The sequence below is a fragment of the Lampetra fluviatilis genome, chromosome 33 (genome assembly GCF_964198595.1).
Source record: "Lampetra fluviatilis chromosome 33, kcLamFluv1.1, whole genome shotgun sequence".
In the NCBI taxonomy this organism is placed as follows: Eukaryota; Metazoa; Chordata; class Hyperoartia; order Petromyzontiformes; family Petromyzontidae; genus Lampetra; species Lampetra fluviatilis.
In genome coordinates, this window is record NC_136307.1 from 1035969 (window position 1) to 1062441 (window position 26473).

The 26473-nt window shown below is 50.8% G+C and overlaps 1 protein-coding gene across 1 annotated transcript; it reads left to right on the plus strand.

The window, feature by feature from the left end:
- The first annotated feature begins 1347 nt into the window (after nucleotides 1-1347).
- Nucleotides 1348-26119, plus strand: LOC144944102 (homeobox protein goosecoid-like). Its single transcript, XM_078872177.1, has 3 exons — nucleotides 1348-2088; nucleotides 15421-15674; nucleotides 25520-26119. The coding sequence occupies exons 1-3, from the start codon at nucleotides 1686-1688 to the stop codon at nucleotides 25679-25681; spliced, it is 819 nt and encodes a 272-aa protein (XP_078728303.1). The 5' UTR covers nucleotides 1348-1685; the 3' UTR covers nucleotides 25682-26119.
- Nucleotides 26120-26473: the final 354 nt, after the last annotated feature.

The window sequence follows — 26473 nt, forward strand, 5'->3', positions numbered from 1 at the left end:
ATGCGTGTGTGTGAGTGTGTGAGAGTGTGTGTGTGTGTGAGTGTGTGTGTGAGTGTGTGTGTGAGAGTGTGCGTGCGAGTGTGTGTGTGTGAGAGTGTGTGTGTGAGAGTGTGTGTGTGAGTGTGTGTGTGAGAGTGTGTGTGTGAGAGTGTGTGTGTGTGAGTGTGTGAGTGTGTGTGTGTGTGAGTGTGTGTGTGAGTGTGTGTGTGTGAAAGTGTGTGTGTGTGAGAGTGTGTGTGTGAGAGTGTGTGTGTGTGAGAGTGTCTGTGTGAGAGTGTGTGTGTGTGAGAGTGTGTGTGTGAGAGTGTGTGTGTGAGAGTGTGTGTGAGTATGTGTGTGAGAGTGTGTGTGAGAGTGTGTGAGTGTGTGTGTGTGAGTGTGTGTGTGTGAGAGTGTGTGTGTGAGTGTGTGTCAGTGTGTGGGTGAGAGTGTGTGAGAGTGTGTGTGTGAGGGTGTCTGTGTGAGAGTGTGCGTGTGTGACAGTGTGTGTGTGAGAGAGTGTGTGAGTGTGTGTGAGTGTGTGTGTGAGTGTGTGTGAGTGTGTGAGTGTGTGTGAGTGTGCGAGAGTATGTGTGTGTGTGAGTGTGTGTGAGTGTGTGTGAGAGTGTGTGAGTGTGTGTGAGAGTGTATGTGTGAATGTGTGTGAGTGTGTGTGAGTTGTATGTGAGTGTGTGTGTGAATGTTTGCGTGTGAGTGTGTGTGAGTAAGCGTGTGTGTGAGAGTGTGTGAGTGTGTGTGAGTGTGTGTGCGAGTTAGCTTGTGTGTGAAAGTGTCTTTGTAGGCCACCAACATCAGTGACGATTATCTGAACCGATCCTGGGTCTCCCCTAGGTCGACTCAGCTTCAAATGAGTACCTGGTGATGTGCGTAAAAACATCGCCACAGGGGAGACAAAGGCGGCCTGGCGTGGTGCTGCCCACCCATCCCCTCGTGTGCCGTGCCGGCCTTCATAGGTGCCACTCGCTAACAGCACTTGCCCCGACAGTCTGTTAAGGCTACACGGGGGATCTTTGTCTGTGCGTGTGTGTGTGTGAGTGTGTGTGTGAGACAATCCGCTTTGCTCAAGTTTTTACATCACGGCGCGGGCCCCGGTGCGTGACGCGGAGACGGCGTTAGCGCTGCCCCCCCTCCCTCCAGCTGCCCCCCCTCCCTCCTCCCCCCCACCGCGTCTGCCTCCGCTGCCCGATGCTGCACGTCGGAGCCTGCGCGTTATTTCACCCGCACGCGACTCCCTCCAGCGCTCACAGCGCTCGGCTCCTCCTCGCTTAGCTCAGCTGGGCCAGCCTGCGATATAGAACTTCCCTAGAGCGCACCACGATGATGATGTTATTATCATCATCGTCATCATAGTCCAACTCTGGCGTCACCGCTGCCTTCACATTGAAGAAGACGACGACTACGAAGGCCGTGCCGCGTGCCGCCCCTGGGTGAGCGAGTGAAGGAGGCGCGAGTCGGGAGCACGGGCGGAGTGGAGTGGACTGAGTGAGGGGCCCTCCTCGTGCCCCGCAGCCTCTCCCCCCTCCATCTCTCGACAAACTCCGCCACAAACATTCCCAACGACAACAGCCACAACACAAACCTCTCGTCGCGCACCTTCTCGCTCCGTGCACGCAGCAGCAGGCGCAGGAGCAGCAGCAGCAGCAGGAGCAGCAGCAGCAGCAGCAGCAGGAGCAGCAGCAGCAGAGATGTCCGTGCATGTGTTCAGCATCGACAGCATACTGGCCCGCAAGCCCAGCGGTAGCGGCCACGGCGGTGGCGGCGTCATGACGACTGGAGCCGGGTCTCTCCCTGCTTCCTCGGGCTTTCAACGCGTGATGCACCACCACCACCACCAGCAGCAGCAGCAACAGCAGCAGGCCCCAGCGGCGGCGGCTCCTCGCAAGGAGCTGCTGGATTACGGGGGGCTCTACGCGTGCGCGCCCGCGGGCTCGCCCCCAGGCTACAGCTCCAGTGGGGGGCCTGCCCCCCTAGGATTTGGTTACCTCTACGGGCCGCTGAGCGGCGAGTTGCCGGCTTCCCCGCACGCCTGCTGCGGCCCTCCGTTCCCGCCCTCGTCGTGCGCCAAGTGTCCCTACGCCGTGCCCGCAGGTAGGTCGCGCGTGCCGCGCTGTGGCCCCCCACCCCCTCCGCCCCCCCCCTGTTTGATTCCGCGAGTCCGTAGAGCGCGCGGAGATGGAGCGACGGGAATTAGTTCGAGAAGTGGCGGCAGATTAGGGAGGCCTTCATCCAGCAGTAGAGTGGCCATGGCTGGCTGGTGATGATGAGACGCAGCCTCTCGCCATCCGTGCACACGCGGCAGCAGCAGCGGGTGGGAGACGCAGGCGACTTTAGCGCGAGAGACAACGGCGGATCTCTGCGTTACCGCGGAACCTTTCGTAATTGTTTAAAGTTCGTTTAAAGTTTCTTTAAAGCCACAACTGTCGTCTATTCCCCCCCTCCCCGTCCTAGCGTTGTGCATCCCTCCACCTGCCTCCCTTCCCCTTTAAACAAAGTCACGCGACCCGTTCCCTGCCGCCTCGTGTGACGATGTAACGATGTACCGCGTGACGACGGTAACGTCGTAACGACGTAGCGAGGCACCACGGTCCCCTCTCCGTCGGCCACGTTCGAACGGAGCGCGCGACTCACACACGGAGCTGCCGAGTGGCGCGTTCCACGCAACTTGAGAGCGAGCTCGGCCTCAGCAACTCGGTCGGCGCGCGTGTTGACGGCGATTGTAACACGCGGCCTCGCGTCGCTCGATTCGCTGGGCGAAGGCCTCACCCACACCACACCGTGCGGGGGGAATGACACTTTTGTTCGGCCATACTTCACCCGCTCACGGTCAGTGCCGCTTTATTTTGAAACGGCGGAACGATTTCTCGTTCACGTGCCACTCGCGACTGATGTTTGCCGTGGGTGGGAAATGTGACGACTGCGGTGACCGGGTTCCTAATGGCCTCACCGCTGTGCCACCGCTCCCCAAAGTTAGCGATAACACACGTTGTTCCGAACCACACATGGTTACAACTTTTAATATTTAAACATTTTGAAATCCCACCGACTAGAACATCCAAATAACGTCTCCTCCTCCCACCCAGCTTAAAATACGCTGCCAAGCTTAGCAGTGTTCATTAGCACGCTGTCTTTCCGACAGCTCTGTTTTTCACCTGAGGACGGCTGCTTGTGTTGTGGCCGAAACGTCGTGAGAATTTTATAGTTTTATTTTTATTATTTTATTATTTACCTTCTACGTGACTTTACCGAAAGAACCAAGAATACGTTAATAGAGTAATTTACTATTATTCAATTTCACTGCCCCAAAACTAGAGTCGTTATGGTTTTATATGTGCACTATAGTATCATTTAACTACATTCGTTGCACAACACACTGCACACATATTGTTCTATATACAGATAAACAACGGGGCCCTTATTTCTGTGAAGTAATACAATCATCTCGATAGCCTCTTGTTACAGCAGCCCTTTTGCCCACTTCAGCTATTGGTGTTTCTTGCTGTGGTTGTCCCACCTGATGACGGACGAAACGGCGCGATTACATTTATTTTGTTTTATTTTATACCTACGTCACGTTACCGAAAGAACCAAAGAGTAAGTAATACAATGCTCTACAACAGTAGTAGGACGCGATTGCCTGTATGGTACAGACATCTCCTCCACTGCTCACCTGATGCAGCCGTATATAGGATCCAGTGGCACAATACAGGGCGATCCATGTATAGATACCCCACCCATTAATACATACTCTTTAGTCTCAACGCGGGATGCAGGCTCGGTAATGATAATAACCTTGGCAGAGAGGAGAGTGTACAAAGGATTGATCAATACGTGTATAGCATTGAGATTGGTGGTGGGAGAAGTGTACGAAGCTTGAAAACGAAACGATGTCACCTGCAATTTTAGTGGGGTATCTACAAATGGATCGCCCCCCGTATCGCTTCGCAGAGCGACTGTGCCGCCTTCGCTTCTCCTCCCGTCGCTCGCCTCGCGATTCATTCGCGGGCGTTCGAGCCGCGTGAAGGCTTCGGGCAGTCAGTCGATGCGCATTGCGTGCGCTCGGACTGCCGACGCACGAACTCGCCACGAACTCAACGAAGTCGCCACGAACTCAGCGGTGCTTTAAAAAGGAAATTACATAAACGGTACAGATACAAAGTCAGCGACATTTGAGGCCATGGCAAGAGCTGTACGTGGCCGTCGCCTTCCACTTCACACTCGGTCGTGCTGCTGTTGAGTCGCGTTCACAGTCCACGGCGGTGGACAACCACCTATTATACATATCACGTCACAGGAGCGAGATCGCTTGCCTTTTTCTGATCAGGCAGATATCACCGCTGTGTAGAAGGAAGGGTCATTGCCTGAAACGTTGACTATTTGTTTATTTTATGGCCGCAGTGTTACCGACGAGTATGTGATGTATTGTTGGTCGCGGTGGTGCACCATTGCCAACGCAGTATCGCCACCTTACGTATAGCACCATGGCATAATAATAGCGTGTATATACATAAACATATATTTAGAATACACGTCAACATATACACATCAAGTGTGGAGTGACGGCCACGTGCATGCACCACAAAATAACGAACTCCCCTCGCTGTATTGTGGTGTGGCCAATGTGCCTTGTGAATGTTAGACAGTGCACTTCTCGCCGTGATTATTTATGGCTTCGTAAGACCGCTTGGAATGTTATATAATGTTACCATATGATAACAACAACAGCATGATAGGCCAGCGAAATGAGAGCACAGCGTGCTATGAATTAGCCCCCGTTTGACGGTGTCAAACATTTGGAGGCTGCTGAGTCTGCTTGCCTCGTGGATAATAATCACCGGATGACGGTACCCGTGAAAGTGTCTCCGTGTCGACTGCAGTTTTAACACACAACGGGGCATTTTGGCCAATATCAAAGTATGCAAAAATAAGAATAGGGTTTACCCTTTATTATGGAAATAAAACAGGCGTTAAGACGTTCAAGCACCAAATGGAAAGGGTAACAGCTTTGCTTTTTTCATAGCAGTTTAAATACTTACCGCGCATCACAACATTCTCCATCATCACGGGCCACGATATAATTTCGTTTGCACGCATGTCACGTCATGTGTTGTGTTTGTTTGTTAGTACAACTGCACGCCGTGGTGCACACCTGCGTGGTGAATGATTCGAGAAACATCTCAGACTCTACCTTTGACGGGCCCTAACGCACGCAGTGTGTGAGTAGCCGGCCACGTGTGTTCGTTCACACACGGCATGCCAACAACTCTTTAAAGTTGCGCGCGAGACTCGGCGCAATTTGCAAGATAAGCAAGATTGCCGTATTCTGCAGCCTTTATGACGCACTTTTATTTCCCGTGCATTTTGAGAAAGCTAAAGTTGGGAGTGCGTCTCATAATAATGCGGTAAGCTATTGTGTCTGTGTGTGTGAGCAGATTTGTATCATTTTGCTGATACCGGGCACGGATTTGGGGGTGCGTCTTTCTTTCCGGAGCGTCTCACACTCCGGTATTCACTGTCAAGGTGTGGGGCGGCTGAGCAGTGGAACACGCACTGCGCTTTGAACCCGGACACACATGAGTTCGATTCCCGGCCACGGTTAACATCAGCTGTGACGATGCAGCTACAATCGGCCATGCACGCGCTGTGAACCATACAGAATGACACCGACAGTTGTCAACAAGATCGACAGGGTTGATCCACTGCTGGATGAAGGCCTCCCCACAGCCATGCACCCAGCACCTGCACGCCATCCCATTTCATCGCTCCATCTCCTCAGTGGACATCCTGTCTCTCGCACGAGTGCCTTGCCTTGGGTTATTCTTGACAACCTGACATTAAGCAAACACGCACGTGTATTATAAATGACATAACTTACGCATTCGGCAAATTGTGTACGGCAGGCCATATAAAATCAGGCGTCTACTTACCGCGCACAGGATATTGAATAACTATTGTCATCTGCTATTATTAACAAGACCTTCGCATGGCAAGGGATGGATGAGTGTTGCTAATGAGAGTGTTTCACCAGTGGATTGTGGAGCCGTTCATATTGGCAAGCGGCGATATCAATTGAACTTCGATGCTCATTAACATGTAAAGTATAATAAAAGTCAACATTCGTGGCTCTACAATTATGAATATGTGCATGCTATATATATACACACATTAAAAATCCCTGCATGTTTACTTAAGCCTAACGTTAGCAATGTAACCAGATCTAAATTTTCGACTCGATATTTTCCGGGACGCTGCTCAGCTGGCTTGAAGTCGTGATGTCGACATAAGGCACTACCACTAGATTACAAAATACGCCTATCACTAATAATAATAATCATTTACTCCTCTACCCTGTGTCTCGACAGTCCTATGAGCAGCTTTATGAGAACGATATCCGGCGCTGCGGACGCGGCGTGTGAACATCATTGTCCCGGAGCGGCGCTTGAGTGAGGTGGTGATGCATCACCCTCGTGATGGACACGGGGGCCGAGCGAGGCGATAGCTCACGAGCGCCTGGCGACCGCCCACTGAGCCAGCGAGTTCAGAAAGTTCAGGTTCGATACCAGTGACTGCCGGCGATAATAAGTCACGAGAATAATGATAAGAAAATCGCGCCGCTCACAACGGAGTTCAAGTGGCCACTCTCGCCGTGGATTGTGTTGAGATATTCCAGTGCTGCTCAGAGCGAGTAGTCTTTGCATTATTCGCACAGAAGCAAAGCATGGTTGTCAGAGTTTAATGTTTTGTGTACGGGCCTGAGTGAGGTGTTATCCTTTCTCCAGTGCGACGTTGTAAAATTAGGAATAGTACTCCCTTTCATATGGTCGTGTGGGTAATAATTGCGTCATGTTATCAATCTACCTAGGAAGAATTCACGGTATAGACCGTGTATGTATATATATGTATACTGTATGTTGAGGTGTGTATATGCAAATGTTTATAGACGTAGGCCTCCTGCACTGCAATGTTCGGTCAATTACTTTGCAAATCGCGTCACTGGCTGGACTCACGTTTGGCCACCTCGCAGCAAAGCGGGTTTGGGATTTTCCTAAATCTCTGCGTGTTCCACCAACCCTTGCCTTCCAAACGCCGCATCACGGGCATTCATTGCCACTACTCTCGCTCTCTCTCAAAGGGCTCGAACGTGCTGAGAGAAGCATCTAAATTTTCATCCCCATCAAACATCATCATCATCACCACCACCATCATGCATCATACGTTGTCTCCCATGCAGTACATCGTGGGGCGCAAAAATAACGTGAATTTAAGATGATTACAGAGTAAGGAAGTGATTGCAGACAAAATGCAGTGTTTAAGAACAACACGGTACAGGCAATCTAGACAACACACGGGAAGACGCACGATGTTAAAGGTGAGCTGTGCACGAGACCATATTCCCATTATTGCGCACTTAGTTTGAGCTATTCAGACGATACGCATACAAAATCATAAACTTATGTGCCTTTGATTTCATCTTAAATTGGGCAATTGTGGGTGCAGTGATGAGATTTCCGGGGAAACTGTTCCACAACTTTGGTGCCTGGGTTCGGAAAAAGTTGGTTTACGTTTTTCTCTCTCGAATCTCCCTCCCGCACGAGTGACCGCAAAGGTGATTGTGCGTGTGCACGTGTGTGTGCACGTGCGTGTGCGCGTGTGTGCGTGTGTGTGCGTGTGTGTGCGTGTGTGCGTGTGCGCGTGTGTGCGTCTGTGTGAGTGTTGAGGCTATACGGGTGGTCTTTATCTTTGCGGTCGTGTAGCGGTTAGCGCACTGCAATACAAACCCGGCTACCCGGGTTCGATTCCCGCTCACGGCCAACACCGGTGACGATTATTAGAACCGGTCCTGGGCCTCGCCTAGCTCGACTTAGCCTCAAATGAGTACCTGGTGCGGTGTGTAAACATCGCCACTAGGGAGACAAAGGCGGTCGGGCGTGGTGCTGGCAACCCACCCCCTGCTGTGACGTTCCGGCCTTCACAGGTGCTACTCGCTAACAGCACTTGCCCCATCAGACTGTTAAGGCGACACGGGGGATCTTTGTGTGCGTCGTGCCGTCCGTCGAAGAGAAATAAACAACTTTCAACTGCGTAACTCCAACAGCAGCCTCCGCGCACTCTCCACTGGCTCTAGCGTCACACTCGCTAAGGAGTCCCCCAATAGCCATCACCCTGATGATGGTGGGGTTCGCAATTTTTGTATTAACAAAACAATGATAAGTGTTCGATTTTATTTGCGCGCGCGTTTGAGACCGGGATTCGCAGTCGAGTTGGAACTCGCAGGAGTCGATCTCGTAGCAGCTTCCACAGGGGCGGGGTGGGGGGGAGGGTCAGTTGGGGGGGGGGGTTGCTGACGAGGGCTGCCACTCAACGCAACGGAGACCAAAGCGACCTCTGGGTCGTCATTTATTTGGGGGGGGGGGGGCGGTGGGGGCAGAATTGGAAAGTGTTGCTTTGAAGGTTTTTTTTTCTCTCCCAAGTTTTTTTGTATTTGTAACTCCTAGCTCCTCGGGGTCGCGCTATCTCGTGTTAAAGGTCTTCGCCTTGCGCGCTCTGCCCATTGTGTGTGTTTAGTTTGTTGTCCTTTCCCCCGCGCCTCCCACGATAGCACGGTTGACCACGTACGGTGCGAAAGAAGTTCAACGTACAGTACATTCCCACTCTGACACAACAACAACAATTATTATTAACCTGCGTCCCGGGTTCAATTTTGTTCCTCCGTACATTCCCGAACGCTCTTCGGGCTTTCTCGGAGTCGGGATCATCGGCGTTTGGACCTCAACGACCGAGGACGCCGATCCGTGGATCTCTCGTGCACGATCGCTGTGTATCCTGCATTCCCCACATCATTTCAAAGGGGGGTTTATACGAAGTATGAGGACAGAATAAGGCGAAATGCATGTTGCGTGACAACGTTATTCCCCGAATCCTCCATACACATGTCAAGTCAGTTTGTTTCGGCTTAAGTCGACTGAGCAAACACGTTCGTCTTTAACGGCGACAGGGCCAGGAACGGCCGACACGGCGATAGCGAGCACGTCCCATGGCAAGGGACGAGGGGTTCACAGGGAACCCCATAGAACATAGGCAGAGACAATTGTATACACGCGGCTCATACATCACTAGAAACACGTCCAACATAAAATATAGCGAGCAATGCAACGTAACATCAGGCGGCGTGACACGCGTGAGAGGAACTGACATTTACAATTGAATGTATAACCAGCAATAATAATAATAATAATAAATTGCATTTCCTATTTTACGTTTAGCTACGGCGATTGCCTCACTGAATGTCGCTGCCGTGTCGACTGAAAGCGGTGCGCTCCGCACGCTGGAAGCGCGAACATCTCGCTGCATTGCTCGATACGAGGGGCATACAGACGAGGCGGTATACACATCGACAGCTGCGGTTAAACACTCAAATAAACGAACGAAATCTATTAAAAAATATATTAAAAAGTGACGCTTCCTTTTACATATCGATGCGCTATGAAGAAGGGCCATCGCTCAAAGTGTGACTTGTTACAGATGTTTAATTCGGAGTCCACGGTGTTGTTATTGACGCACGTGTTGAGTTCGTCATTCTGTGATTTGTCCTTGTGCGCCAGTGCTAATGTAGCAGCATCACCAAACAGTATGCGAAGTTATTTCATAAAAACAAGTTTTGCTGGCTGGCTGGAGGCAGGAACGAAAGGAGTTGAGCGGCGTACACGCAATGCGGGTGCGCGTCGCCGGGCAGGGCCGGGTCCCACGTGATCCCAGACCCAGGGCGCTGGCTTGGGCTGCCCGACACGAGCACTGGGGGGGATACACGTGGTGGGTCACGTGGTGGGTCACGGGGTGGGTCACGAGTGTCCCCAGTGTCCCGCACGAGGGGTCGACCAGCTGCGTGCTCCGCTGTTCCCGCTGTGTCGCACCCCCTCCCCGTGTGCCGCGTGGGCCTCCTGCACACGGGATCGCTAACGCCTCTCATCGTCATGGTCATCGGCCAAGGCACATCATGCACATTGAACTTCGTTGTGGAGAATTTAATTAGCAACTCAATATATATTCCTGCAATACGGATATCGTGCGTATTATATAGTTTTGCGTTAAGGGAGGATCTGTTTATAGCAGAAATGGTTTTGCCTGACCCTGCTGATGAGACAAGGTTTGTATTAAACCCACGTTGCTGATAATATGCGCTCACCAACGGCTGTGTGGCTGATGGAATAAAAACAAAGATTTTACTGCGGAGACGAATACGTAAGGGAGGCGTTAAGTCTGATGATTTATTTTATCATCAGCCACGATCGATCCACTGCTGGATGCAGCTCTCGCCTTCTTGCGACGTCATTACTCACCGAGCACTTCCACACGAGCTGATTTCATGCCCCCCCCGCCCCCAACGCGTTCCGTCCCTTGGCTGTCATTCCGTTATTGTTGTTGACCGGCGTTTACCACGGCACCCTGTGTTGGTGCATGGGTTTTTTTGCTGAATTAGAACTCTGCATTAAACCGTTGATATTAAACTTTGAAACTTGTGCCAACTGATATAAAGTAAACGCTATGAATTTTCTGTTGCAGTTAAAATTGTATCTTCAGTTTTAACCGTACGATTTTTTACGGCACTGGGCTGTAATTTCACGATGATTATATGAATCACGATCATTCATATCCCTTTCACCAGCCCACAATTGGAAGCACGTTGATCTTATTTCGCACCGTGCGTATCCAATCGTGCTCATCGCAGGTGCGCATCAGGTCTCCCGACACCGTGTTGGTCGTGGGGGTTGTTTGACCATACTTCACCACGCGGGTCCGTGCGAGTTGGTGAAGGGCTGGCTGTTTGGATATCACCCGCCACGGGTGTTACCATCACCCCTGACCGGGGATTGAACCCGGGTCGTCAAGCTTTGAGCGCAGCGCGCTAACAACCAACCTCTGCGCCGCTGCCGCCCCCTCCTCCCACTCACTGCGGAGTTAACAAAAAAACCTGATGAGCAGATTTATTAGCTTACATTTCATTGCCTAAAGTAATTCTACCGTGTCAAATAACCCGCTAACGACAACATGGATTTCATTGCACGCAGTGAAGTCGTGTTTCAAGAGGGCCTCTGTAGAGTCACGGCCTGTGTCGTCACGTGCTGTGTCGTCACGTGATGTGTAGAGTCACGTGATGTGTAGAGGAGTCAGTCACGGCCTGATGTCACGTGCACTGAGCAATGAGACATTTGCATTTATCGGGCGCAGAAATGCCCCAATAATTACAATGACAAACTCACTTATTATCTTTTGATTTAAAACTTTAGTGACTGCAGGGATTCATATTCTTGATTCTTTTGGTAAAGTCACGTAGAAGGGAAATAATAAAATAATACAATATAAAAAAAAATTCTCACGACGTTTAGACTGCAACACAAGCAATCATCATCAGGTGTGGATTTCACACCTGATGATAATTGTATTGCAGTCGAAACGTCATGAGAATTTTTATAGTTTTGTATTTTATTACTTTATTATTTCCCTTCTCAGTGACTTTACCGAAAGAACCAAGAATATATCTTATTATCTCTCTAAATGTAACGCGTTCATACTTTCGCGACCAGTGTTATAATTCATAATAATGAATCTTGGGTTGTGGCCGAAACGTCGTGAGAATTGTATTTTATTATGTTTAATTTTTATTATTTTATTATTTCCCTTCTACGTGACTATACCGAAAGAACCAAGAAGATGAATCCCTGCAGTCACGAAAGCTTTAAATCGAAATAGAATTACAAGTGTTTTTACCACTGGGTAAAGCCAATAGAGCTAAGGAGCTCTATTCCAAGGAGCTTTTCGGAAGGCAGACAACATCAAAGCATTCCACAATTGCAGATTTGTAAAAAAAAAACCGTAATAATAGCAATTATGTTGTAAAATAAACATGCGTGTAGTCCACGCTGCTGGGCTGTGTCGGGTGGAGGAGGGTGTACGACACGAATAAACCTGCTGACAGCCCTTCCTGTGCGGTGCGTGAGGGACACGGCGCTATAGGGGCCTGCGAGTGGGGAGTTCGTCTGTGGGTAGGGGCTGATGTCGCTATTCGCTACTCCAATTAAGTAATTTGCGAGCAATTTTCCAAATTTGAGCAGATTTGGACCGTGACGTCGGCACACGTGGCCGACTTTCCGCGGATAATGTCGCGAGATATTCAAGGTCCACGTTCGCGGTGAATGCGTCTGCAGTCGTGCTGATTGGCAACACACCGCCACCACCGCCACCACCGCCCGAACAAATACTTCGTAAGGTTCCATGACACTGATACCAGGGTTTGTTTTATGGAGACGTGCAATTCTTCTTGCTATGGCTCATGTTGATTTAGAGCAACGCTTCTAATGTTACGCTGAGCTTTGATTGAGCCAGACAGCGTTTAATTTTCCATTTTTGCATCATCATCAACATCATCGAGTATCCACATCTGCTGCTGCCACGGTGTGTGTGCGAATGAGGTTTAGGGTTGCCGAGTCGTGTACAAGTCTACTCAGTCACGCACGCTCCATTTTCTGGTGCACTGGCACAAGTGAAGAGGTTATTTTGTTTTACAAGTTAAATACAAATCAACATCTACATGCGAGAGTGTTGTCTGTGAACTGCGCTGCCATTGTGTGTAGTGATACACGCCTGTGTAGAGGACACGCACATGTTTTACTGCGAATAAGAAATGGTAACGGGGAGGGGGACTGGATTGATGTTTCGGGGGGCCCGGGGCTGTCATATTGGGGGGCTCCTCTCTCTTTATTCCATTCTTCACCTCGACCTTTCACCACCACCACCCACGCCCAGCGTTACTCACTTCGGCTATTTCAGTTCGAGTTTTTTCTTCTTCTGTAAATGCGAAGCACTAATTGTAAAGCCAACTCAACGTTATCACGAACCAAAGTATAAATTTCGATTTAAAGCTTTCGTGACTGCAGGGATTCATCTTCTTGGTTCTTTCGGTAAAGTCACGTAGAAGGGAAATAATAAAATAATAAAAATAAAACATAATAAAATAATTCTCACGACGTTTCGGCCACAACGCAAACAGCCGTCATCAGGTGAAGACCAGGTCTGTCGGGCAGACAGCGTCTGAATGAAACACCACCACGCTTGGAGCGTCGTGAGAATTATTTCATAATGTTTCATTTTTATTATTTTATTACTTCCCTTCTACGTGACTTTACCGAAAGAACCAATAAGACGAACCAAAGTAGTTTACATTCGGCAACATAACCGCTTAGCCATGCACTCCGCGATGTGGTGACTTTAACGATTACATTACGCTGTGGGGTTTATCGCAGAGCGAGAGTGTTGCATGTCATCCATTATGAAGCTGTTTATTGAAATATATGTTGGGGGGGGGGCACTCACAATCCGAGGCCCAGGGTGCAGCCCCTAAAGCCCTCTAGCTCAACGAGGCCCCGGGTCGGGTGTGGCGCTGGAGATTGCCGCGCGGCGGCGTGAGAGGCTGGGGTGAGTGTTGGCGCCTCGTGACCAGATCACCCAGAATGCGCCTGAACTCGTGAGGTCTCAAGAAGACGCTGAGCATGGCTGCAGCAGCCGGGAGAGAGCTCTGGATGTGTTCAACGCCGTGCACAAGCAGAGGTTGTCATCGGCAGGCCCGTCCATAGGGGAGGGGCGGTGCCCCGGGGCACGTCCCCAGTGCCGGATTAAGCGAGTGCGGGGCCTGTAGCATATGTTATAAGGGGCCCTAAATACAAAAAAAACGTAAATATATATATAAAATATACTTGCATAGTAAAGTAATTGTATTTTTTCATTTGCTATACAGCCAGATAATACGACAAATCGCTAACCTTAAACACCCAGTCGTTCGTAAAAGTTGAAGGCAGTATAGTACTATTGTAATAGAGCAAGTACAGAATCACTGAACCGGAATTGATAGCTTGAAAGCATTTAGCGCGGGGCACTTTAAATTGCGGGGCCCGTAGTTACTACATATGTAGATACCTTTGCTACGAAGATAATCCGGTACTGCGCATCCCACTGTGGAGCCCCAAGTGCCTTCAAACTCCCCAGGAAGTATCACGTCTGACACCGTCACGTCGAAGTGCGGCCCCCCCCCAACACCCCCCAAGCGCGGGGCCCGTGCTGGTCGCGCCGTTTCGCCAAAGCCTGGGGACGGCTCTGGCCACCGGCGTCTGCGTGTCACTGCTGCGGTGAATTTCTGGTCGCAGCCAACAGATGGCAGCGCAACCGTGAGCTCGCTGCAAGTAGATATGGTCCATTCGCTGAATCAGCGACGTTTCGAATATTACCCTCTTGCAGGCATGGCTTTTCTCTGGATACTCTGGCCATATGAAGGTGGTGTCGGGCCTCACCTGGGTTGCTGCCTCGCCCGTGACCTCCGTCCTGCAAGTCCGGAGTGCTCGCCGTGACGGCACGGAGGCACCGCTACCCGGGGTAGAGAATGGACATCTTGACAGGGGATGGCACTCAAATGTGCTCGCTAACAGCACTTGCCCCAGCAGTCTGTGAAAAGGCTACGCGGGGGATCTTTGTCTTTGCGGTGTGTGTGCGGCCGTGTGCTTAACACGTGCGTGAAGAGCGCGTACGGTTATCAGATGTCCTTAAGGACACTACTTATACATTTAACTTCCTTGCTCTGAGAAAAAAAAACTGTCTTTAATAAGGACGCACGAAACGGTGAGTCCATGTATCAATAGGATTATAGGAACACAAATTAGTCTTCGACTCGAGTGGTAGCCCCTTACTCGGGGAGTTCCTACTCCGAGCCGTGTGGCTCAGGAGGCAGAGCGAGCTGATCGTGATCTGAGGGTTGCCAGACTAGTGCTGTGATTGCGCTTTCACCCAGTACATCGTCGCTTCGGGGGGTCGATAAAACAAGTACAACTTTGTGAGAGAATCAACAGCGGTTATCTTACGTAATAAGAATGTGGGATTTCCACCACTGGTTTAGGGCTGTAAACGAAAAACTATTCATCTGAACGAAACTTTTCTTTTTTACCAGGAAAGGCCCACTGAGCTATACAGCTCTTTTTCACAAGCGATCTGGCCACAAATTATCGCTCAACAAAGTGGCTAATCACGTGGAAATGTATAGCAACCAAATACTCTAAACGCGTGTTTCTACATGTGGAGGGGGAAAAAACCAGAGGACCCAGAGAAAAATCCACGCGACCACGGGGAGATAGAAACACGCAAACTCCAAATACACAGCAGCAGCAGGCGTCAGGGTCGGGATCGAACCCACGACCTCCTGCATACCAGGCGAGGTAGTGAACATCTCCTAGCCACCGACAACCTCAGGGGCCTCACGTGAGCAGCAGGGAATCCCTTCGCCCGTTTTAAAGTCAGCCTCGGGCAGCGTTCCGCAAAATATCGATCGCGAGAAAATGCAGCCGCGCTCTGCTCCAACGCACGCACGCCAATGTCTTACCGCAGGTTTCGGGAGCTCGGCTCTGTACGGGCCCGCGGGGCTGCCAGCTCTCTGGCCCTACCTGCCCGGGGAGGCGGCGGCTCGCCTCGAGATGCACATGCTGCACCAGCTGCACAAGCGCAAGCGGAGGCACCGCACCATCTTCACGGACGAGCAGCTGGGCGCGCTGGAGGAGCTCTTCGAGCAGAACCAGTACCCGGACGTGAGCATGCGCGAGCAGCTGGCGCGCCGGGTCCACCTGCGGGAGGAGCGCGTCGAGGTGAGGGGGGGGGGGATGGGGGGGGGGCTGGAGGGGGATGGGGGTAAAGTGGGGGGGGGGGGGGTGCTGCCCCCCACACCACCACCACCATCATCACAGCTGTGGAAGGCTCAGGCCACCTTCTAATTGCTTTATCGGGGCCCACACGCACGGGCGATTCAGTTGTGTTGAACAAAAACAGACTCAACGCTGTGGCCTTAAACGAAATATATCATAGGCGACGTTTCGGGCAATAGCCCTTCTTCACATCACATAATTCACAGTTGTTTAGAACGCGCGGTGGAAGGCATTGCGAACGAATGTTCGCTAATCGCCGTGTTGTCAAAAGTGAAAATGGCAAATGCACGCCCTTGTTGCAAAGTTGCTGCGATCGTGTGGTGAGAGGGGCAATGTGGCAGCTCGCGTGCCGGGCACGGCCAGAAGCCCGCTCGATCCTCTTCCACAGTGGCTGGCGTTGACCTCCGATTCCAGACGGGGTTCTGAGAACACTTGCTCAGAAGCAGTCGCGTGTAAGTGTGAGTGTGTGTCTGGTGATTAAACCCGTGTCGTTGGGATCATCATAGCTCGGTGATTATAACAACAACAACAACAACAAGTCAGTTTTATATCGCGACTTTCAAAACAATTCACAAAGCGCTGAACAATGACGCAGCAGTATAATGACTACACTGAGAGGCAGTCCAGGCCGTACGGATGTATATTTATATTTATATGTTGAACTTCTTTCGCGCCGTACGTAGCGAACCGTGCTAATCGGAGGTACGGATAGGAGAGAGGCCCGTGGGAGCAATGACAAACATGGGGTGACGAGGAGCGGGAACGGAAAGCGACTTACATACAGCATGCACACAGCTGTAACTAATATACAGCATACACATAGCTGGAACTAATATAACATACAGTACAACTCTCTCACAACACAAGCAAATTATACGTTAAACTAATAATAAATTAACTCTGGTGGGATGCTGCGCCCGGATACAACTCATGCTGACGTTTCGGGCGATAACCCTTCGTCGGAGAATAGAGTCGTTGTACATTACAATACAATTTACATCATCCAGAATCAAACATAGGGTAGGAACACGTCTGCCTTATATGCCATGTCCCGTCACTGTGAATTGTGAATTATGATGGTGGCGGGTTGCTGATCTGTACCTTACATGCGTGTGTAGAACATCGTATCGGTAGATGCATGATACAACACGATCACAATACAATCTGGATTTACGCTATATACACAAATTAGTGGGTTGATCACGGCTGATTACATTTATATATACACAAAGACAAAGATTCCCCATATATCATTAACAGACTGTCGGGGCAAGTGCTGTTAGCGAGCACCTCTAAAGGCCGGCACGGCACACGAGGGGGTGGGTGGCCAACACCATGCCCGGCCGCTTTTGTCTCCCCAGTGGCGATGTTTTCACATCGCACCGGGTACTCATTTGAGGCTGAGCCGACCTAGGGGAGGCCCAGGTACCGGTTCAGATAATCGTCACTGATGTTGGCCGTGAGCAGGAATCGAACCCGGGACGCCAGGTTCATAGCGCAGCGCGCTAACCGCTACATTACCGCTCCCCACACATATATACAAAGACAAAGATCCCCCATATAGCCTTAACAGACTGTAGGGGCAAGTGCTGTTAGCGAGCACCTATGAAGGCCGGAACGGTACACGAGGGGGTGGGTGGCCAGCACCACGCCCGACCGCCTTTGTCTCCCCAGTGGCGATGTTTACACACCGCACCAGGTACTCATTTAAGGCTGAGTCGACCTAGGGGAGGCCCAGGACCGGTTCAGATAATCGTCACTGGTGTTAGCCGTGAGCGGGAATCGAACCCGGGTCGCCAGGTTCATAGCGCAGCGCGCTAACCGCTACACTACCGCTCCCCACACACATATATACACACACATATACACACACACATATATACACACACATACATATACATACATATATACACACACGCACATATATGCACACACACATATATACACATATATATACACACATGGCACTCAGAGTCGCAAACTGCGAGATCGAATTTCATCCCCACGTCAGACTTTCGGTCGGTTCGTGTGGAAGATGCGGCTGCTGTGCTTTGTAGCACGGTTGGTTACATACGGTGCGAAAGAAGTTCAACATACGTACATGTGTACATACACATGTAGATGGCACGTTGGTGCGGAATGGACCGAGAGCGGCGAGATTTCTTTGAGCGACTGCACGGGGACTGCTGCTGCTCACCATAACAAAGCTCCTTTTTTAGGGTCAGATCACAATAATATAATTGTGTCGTCAGCCCACCACCACTCGACACAGACACTCGCTCAGGTTTGTCGCGTAAACAAAACGTGCCACTTCGTTGTGTGTTGTGGGTGTGTGTTGTGTGGGTGTGTGTTGTGTGGGTGTGTGTTGTGTGGGTGGGTGTGTTGTGTGTGGGTGTGTTGTGTGGGTGTGTGGGTGTTGTATGGGTGTGTGTGTGTTGTGTGTGTGTGTTGTGTGGGTGTGTGTTGTGTGTGTGTTGTGTGTCTGTTGTGTGTGTGTGTTGTGTGTGTGTTGTGGGTGTGTTGTGTGGGTGTGTTGTGTGTGTGTGTTGTGTGAATGGATGTTGTGTGGTTGTATGTGGGGATGTGTGTGTTGTGTGGATGGGTGTTGTGTGTGTGTGTGTTGTGTGTGTGTTGTGTGTGTGTGTTGTGTGTGTTGAGTGTGTTGTGAGTGGGTGTGTTGTGGGTGTTGTGTGGATGTGTTGTGTGGGTGTGTGTGTGTGTTGTGAGTGGGTGTGTTGTGGGTGTTATGTGGGTGTGTTGTGTGTGTGTGTTGTGTGGGTGTGTTGTGTGTTGTGAGTGGGTGTGTTGTGGGTGTTGTGTGGGTGTGTTGTGTGTGTGTTGTGTGGGTGTTGTGTGTGTATGTGTGGGTGTGTGTTGTGTGTGTGTGTTGCGTGGGTGTGTGTGTATTGTGGGTGTGTTGTTTGGGTGTGTTGTGTGTGTGTGTGTTGTGTGTGTGTGTTATGTGGGTGTGTTGTGTGGGTGTGGGTGTGTGTTGTGTGGGTGGGTGTGTTATGTGTGTGTGTTGTGTGTGTGTTATGTGTGTGTGTGTTGTGTGGGTGTGTTGTGTGTGTGTGTTGTGTGTGTGTTGTGTGGGTGTGTGTGTGTTGTGTGGGTGTGTGTGTTATGTGTGTTGTGCGTGTGTGTGCTGCCGTATTCTCCGGATTATAGCAAAACTACAAATCTCAACGCACAGACCGATAATCACTGCATTTAAAGCTAAGTTCTGTTGTGGGTCTTATAATCCGGCAGGTGTGTGTGTGGTCAGATTTGTGAACCTTCGCTGACGCCGTGCACACGCTTGGGGTGCGTCTTACTATCCGGAGAGTTGTATAATCCTGAGAATGCGCCGTGCGTGTGTGTACGTGTGTATGTGTACGTGTGTATGTCTGTGTATGTATGTGTGTGTACGTGTGTGTATATGTGTGTGTATGTATGTATGTGTGTGCACGTGTGTGTACGTGTGTGTGTATGTGTGTGTACGTGTGTATGTCTGTGTATGTGTGTATGTATGTGTGTGTACGTGTGTGTGTGTATGTATGTATGTGTGTGCACGTGTGTGTACGTGTGTGTGTATGTGTGTGTACGTGTGTATGTGTGTGTGTATGTGTGTATGTGTGTGTATGTGTACGTGTGTATGTGTGTGTGTACTGCGGTGATGTAGCGGCTAGCGCGCTGCACTACGAACCTGGCGACCCGCGTTCGATTCCAGCTCACGGCCACCACCAGTGACGATTATCTGAACCGGTCCTGGGCCTCCCCTAGGTCGACTCAACCTCGAATGAGTACTTGGTGCGGTGTGTAAACATCGCCACTTGGGAGACAAAGGCGGCCGGGCGTGGCGCTGGCCACCCACTCCTATGCGTACCGTGCCGGCCTTCATAGGTGCTACTCGCTAACAGCACTTGCCCCAACAGTCTGTTAAGGCTATACGGGGATTCTTTGTATTTGTACTGAGAGGCACATTGCGCTCCGGGTTTCAATTCCCGGCCATGAAGGGCCACGACGGGACAGGTCTCTACCTGAAACTGTTACGTCGTGGACCTTCCCCTAAGTCAGCTCAGCCTGAAACGAGTCCCGTGCCGAGCTGCGCTGCGTCACCGCCCGTGCGGTGGAGACGAAGCTGGGCAAGGCGTTGTTAATAGGTGCTCGCTAACAACGCCTATCGCCCCGGTATTATTATCATCGATGCTGCACCTCAACATCACAGTAAATACAACCACGTTCTGGCCTGTGTTAACAACCGTTTGTTTATAACTTTATATGATGGATCCGTGATTCATGTATCGCTACCCCACTGCTTTGTAATCGCCCTCTTACGCGAATTCTCGTGATTGAATGGCGTGAGAGCGATGGCTCCGCAAATGACAGGGTAGAGAGCTAAATAGTTGATGCGTGCGTTGAGATTTGTGGGAGACGCGGAGAGGCTTTGAAATAGTTGGTGTGATTTGTTTAATTTGTAATGGATCCATAGTATATTAGCGGGGTATCTGTAAATGGATCGGCCCGTATATCTTAATACCAGCCATCACAATGATGCCGTTTGTTCAAGATGTGTCCGCGGGTCTTTCTTTCTTGCCGGTGTGGACAGCGTGTCAAGCAGTCGTGTGTAGACACATCAGGGCAAGTGTCCGTGTAGCCCTCAACAGACTTGTGGAGCAAGGGCTGTTAGCGAGTGTGAATGCCGACACGGCATCGGGAAGGTGGGGTGGCCAGCACCACACCGGGTGCTCATTTGAGGCTGAGTCGACCTAGGGGAGGACCGGTTCAGAAAATCGTCACTGCCGTTGGCCGTGAGCGGGAATCCAACTTGGGTCGCCGGGTTCGTAGCGCAGCGTAGCGCTAACCACTACGCTACCGCTCCCCACCCGCAATACACACACACATATACTAGATATACATACACACATATATATACTGGATATATATATACACACACACAGCTGGCAAACTAATTTAAACTGCAATCATTTATGAACGAGTTGAGGGACATGGTATCTCCATATCAAGTTAGTTCTCCGATGTGTGTGCTGCTTGGACCGCGCACGCTGTTCGGCATTATGTCCGACGTTCCGCACCACGTGCTTGGTGGGGTGGTTCAGCTGGGAGTGCGATCAGGAAGGTTATTAAACATTGCCGAGCATCCGTGCACGAATTGAAATCGTCGCAGCCATCGCAATAACAGCGTGTTCCGGATTATAAGACGCATGCCACCAACTGTGTCCTGTGGGACAACGTTCTAGAAACCCGGCCACACACACGATGAGCACGGTTGGCTACGTACGGTGCGAAAGAAGTTCAACATACAGTAACACACATACGTACCGTCTGTCGTTCGACACGATGACCGACGTTTCACCCCACAGGCAACTTCAGTGTAGCGAAGCTGCATTCATAAGAACGCACGTGTCCATGCGTTGACGTCACCAGAGTGCCCCTGACTGATTTGATTATTCACGAATGAGGCTTTAATTTCGTGTCGGACTACCCGGGCAGGACAGATCTTAATCTACGAGATAAGTAAGAGCCGCGCGTTTTCTCTCCGTTCCCTGCATTCTGTAAAGTTTAAACAACCAAACGCCTTCACCTTTCGCCGTCAAACCCAGCACTGCCGCCCGCTGCCTTTAGACGGCTGCTGTAAACCTCCTCCCAGGGTCTGGGTCACGATTCGCCATCGCTTCTTAGACATTGCGACCGCAATTTGATCATCATCGTCATCATCGCTCCAACGTTCGGCGACTCTGCTGCGTTGGCAGCGGGTCACAAGTCACACGCCGAGGTTCTGACTCGCACCCACTGGACATCTGTGAACAAGAGCTTTATAGCTCACCGGATTCTGCCTCTACAAATGCATGTTCTGATTATGATACGCTACCTAGAGTGGATGCGAATTTCTGTTTCCAACTCTGAACCCCTCCGTGTAAGGGCTATCCAGAGCTCTCTCTGGTCGAGGCGGCTTCTGCCATCAAAGGTGTGAGCAAGCAATTGCAGGGCTGCACCTTTATCTTGGACCCTTAATATATTTTGTTAAAAATCGACAACAATAAAACGTAATCGATTGCAGTTTTGAGAAAAATCACATTCACGTTTAGGATAATAGATACTGTAAATATTTGCTTCCTCAACTAAATATATCCACATATATATGCGAGTAAATGTTTACTTACTGAAAAATATGTACGCAATAACATATTTATTTATCCGCTATGAAGTTGGGATTACATTTACTGTAATGCTTTTGTCAATGTAATTTAATGTCTAAACTAACAGCGCATACGTATACACACATTTTTTACTTTGGTAAGCATTACATCACTTTAACAATCCGTTATGTCTATATTGCCTTACGTAAATATATTCGAGCTGAGCGATGTTCCTGCATGACGCATCTACCTGATGTTGAACTTCTTTCGCACCGTACGTAGCCACCCGCGCTAGTGACGCGTCCGCCCTGATTGACCGGGTTCCCTGACAGCGAAACGCGAAGCGGGGAGACGGCCCCGAGTGAGAGACGGCGAGCAGAGCGGGCGCGCTCACGGGAATGTTGTCAATAGTTATTAATGTAAAATAATAATTATTATTTACATTTATAAGCCGCTACTCATCCAGGGATCTCGTGTGCCACGTGAAGCGACTCGAGGGTTTGTCGCTGCCGTACATCTTTGAGTGAGAGACGCCGGTTCGATCTACGGGCGCGGCACCAAAACACGGAAAAAGTGCAAGACTCTTGAAACCCGCTTCGCCGGACGCAGCAGCAGCAGCGATGTCCACACGCGCACTGCACGCTCAGTCGATCGGCCGGCCGCGTGCGGTGGGGTAAAGTGTGGGTACTCCACCTCTTCAAAGATGGTTGGCGAGCGTGGACGAGTAGACCAAATACCCTGTCTAGAGGGGCCCTCGTGAGCTCCCTGTAGCGGAGGCCCTTCCGCCAGCAGTGGCCTGAGTAAGAAATTGCAGGGCTGCTCCTTTACCTGTTTTTCAATCAGAATTCGTGGGGTGGGTGGTGGCGCTTTGATTAGAGGGAGGCTCTCGACTCACGGTCAAAACCCTGTGAGTAGAATGCCTAGTCCGGGAGACTACACAGCCCATCATCACTACGTGGGCGGGAGATGGAGGGGGGGGGGAGGATAAATCGGTATAGAATTGTGGGACGTCAATAGCGGCCGTGGTGCGGCATGAACCCCCCCCCCGACTCGGGGACGCGCAAAGGAGACACGAAGCAACGCTGCCCCACGCTCGCGTGAGCAGGGAGACCCTGCGACTCTCACTTACTGTGTGTGTGTGTAACGTAGCCGCGATCGCAAGGAACTGACGGTGCAGACCTCCCCACCCCCCCCCGGAACCTCGTGCCCTTTGCCAGAGCCTGCGTCGCGGTCGCACGACCACGGCAGACGCGTGTGGCTCCTCTTTAGGGATGGGGCGGCGCGGTTCCGTCGAGAACTCGCTCATCGTGCCCTCTTTGACTATTCCAACGTAGAACAATGAAACAAACAAAAGTGCCGTTTGTTGCTGGCCGCTTGGCGTTTGTTGGGGGAGGTGGGGGCTGTGTTCAGGAACGTGCCGTAATTCAAATACAGCGACACTGTGCACTTTGCGTGAATGACAACAAGTATGTGCTCGCGTGTTTATTTCGTACATATCCACAGTCTATGCGTGTGTCGCGATGTGTCGAGATTGAGCACAAGTCTGAGATCGAGTCTAAGTCTTTGTGTGCACAGTATATACACCGTAGGGATATATGTATACTGTATAACATTAACTGCTGAAGTAGGCAGCCTCTGCCTCCCTATCCGCATATTTCCTGACCCTTTGCTCCAAATTCTCCGTTCCTGTTCAATAATTTGCTCTTATTTTCCATTCCTCTTCTTCTCTCTTCCCTATTCCGTTCCTATCGCTTTGCTCCGTACACACCACCCTGGACTCGAGCTCCCTTTCCGTGGTGTAGCCACGGGTACGGCGTCGTCAGGCTCATGACGACGCCGCTGCCCCCATGCCTCCTCCCACGAGGATGCCACTCACCAGGATGCGGGTTACTTTGCACGAGTCGTGTTTACCGCGCCGAGCATGATGGAGAGAGATACAGAGAGTCGGAAATAACAGCGGACATAGGCAGGTAGGATGGAAACATCACAGTCAGTTAAGACTTTACCTGGTTAATAACGTACTTCCAATGATTGCTCAGTTTGTACTCATCCTCTCGGTTGAAGTTGTGTCTGTGTTAATATATCTGGATGGTTTCATGAATACATCTCTGAAGGTAGCCGGTAGGTTTGCAGAGCACCTACGTCTTGGGAAAATCAGTTCTGTGTGAGCCCACAGCGTTACACAATGATCAGCAACGGCACTGGTATTGGTCCTACCGTGTTTCAGATCTGCCTTGTGTTCACGAACGCGGTCGGAGACATGTCGTTTCGTTTGGCATGTTCTGTTTACGTGACAAACCTTACTAATTGGCTGTCGGGTGGTGGCCGGTTTAAAGACACATTTATATATTTACGCGATCAAAACCAAAAAAACCTATACTATGCATGATATTGGTCGCGAAAGCCTACGTATTAAACAATCATTATAATAATAATAAACAAACATACTTCGGGAATGACTTTATCCGTGGTGTTTGCTGGCCCCGCATGCAAGCGCCATGTGTCTCTGGGAAACACAGAGCGAGTAAGGCGAGCGGCGGTGTACGGCAGCAGTGGAGTGGGCCTGCTGGAGGGAAGTGCGTCATTGTAGCAACAACAACAACAACCGTGCCATGCGTGTTTCTGCTCGGGAGGTTTGACAACCCGAAGCGCTCGAGCACACGCGTGATCACGCACACACGTGACAGCTCATGCCTCTATAATGCCCACAGCACGTTCAGGGGGAACCGGCACAGCTGTGGCCAGTGTCGGACTAATATCCGTGCGGGGCCTGTAGCACACGTTATCAAGGGGCCCTAAATAATAAATAAAAACTCATATTAAAACACAGATTTTTTTACTTGCATAGTAAAGTAATTGTATTTTTTCATTTGCTATGCAGCCCGTATAATACGACAAATCGCTAACCTTAAACACCAAGTCGTTCATAAAAGTTGAAGGCGGTATAGTACTATAGTAATAGAGCAAGTGCAGAATCACTGAACCGGAATTGATAGCTTGAAAGCATTTAGCGCGGGGCCCTTGAAAGTGCGGGACCCGTAGCTACTACATATGTAGTACTACATAATGTAGCTACTACATATGTAGTAGCAGTAGTACTACATATGTAGTAGCTACTTTTGCTACGAGGATAATCCGGCACAGGATGTGGCATCTCGGCAATTCTGCGTGAGGCCCACAGAGGGCGAGTGTGCTGCATGGCTCTGTGGCACGGTTTCTACTCACTATTTCAAGATGAATTGCTGACCTGTGATGTTTTATATGCGGCGTGTGCGTGCACTGCCAACTCGCGGTCCTTTATTAACCCAGTCGGGCGATGGTGGCTATGCACGTGGCTCTAATCCAGCACGGTGGGGGCAGCGGCGAGCGTTGGTGGATGGCACGCACATGTCGTGAAACTCCCGTGCTGCCTGTCCACGCGAACTGTCAGTCTACTCTTGCTCGTGGCAACGCGTTCGGGCGCTCGATGCCAAATGTCGAGGCGTGCGCTCTCCACGACGAGAGGGCTTCAGGATAGATTGCAAGAGAGAGGAGAATTCGTTCGTGCAATTGTCTCGTCCTCCTCGTCGTCCGCTGAAGGAGCGCAGGCCACCGTGGGGGTTTTACTCCACGGGTCCATGACTCGCGTCTGCCGTCTCTCCCGCGCAGGTTTGGTTCAAGAACAGGAGGGCCAAGTGGCGGCGACAGAAGCACGCGGCCACGCCGGAGGCCAAGGCCGAGCAGTCGCGCGCCGGCGGCGGCGTCATCTCGCGCGACCCCGACGCGGAGCTCTCCCCGCCCTGTCCAGACACGAGGACAACCGAGAGATGAAGACCCCCACCAACCACCACCAACCACCATCACCACCCGTGCACTACTCCTCTACCAGCACCGCCGTCGTGACACCCGTGTCATTGCACAACGCCGGCCGGCGTTTGTGCCCGTGTGATGTGATGCGTAGAGGGGCCTGCGCAGTCAGCCTTGCAATCAATCGGAATGCCGCCCGGGCAACACCCATCATATAGCCTACACAGACTGTTGGGACATCTGCTGTTAGCCAGCCGATTAGCGCGGTTGGCTACGTACGGTGCGAAAGAAGTTCAACATACATACACATACACGAAGGCCGGCAGGGCGCCAACGAGCGAGTGATGCGGCCAGGATTACGCCTGGCCGCCTTTGCCTCCCTCCACGCCAGTGCCGATGTTTACACACCGCACCAGGTACTCATTTGAAGTTGAGTCGCACGACGCGCACACGCACATCCCTGTTCTGTTCCGTCTGGTTTCGTTTTCATCATTGCCCTGACTGTTACACACAAAGACAAAGATCCCCCGTATAGTCTTAACGGACTTTCTGGGGCAAGTGCACACACGCTCACTCACACTCGCGCATGCGTCTCGCATGGACGCGCGGCGTCGCCATGTGTGTGTATATACTGTACCGTAATTGTAATTTATGCTTAATTGAAAACAAAAGTCCAAACTAATAAATACTTTGTGTTGAGTACATCTGTCTGTGTCACGAGGTCGTTGTATTCAAAGCCGCCCCAAATTTACCGATGCGGGGTCGTACCTCGTGGTGCCTTCGCTCAGTCAAGGTGGTAATTGATACGCACGCTCA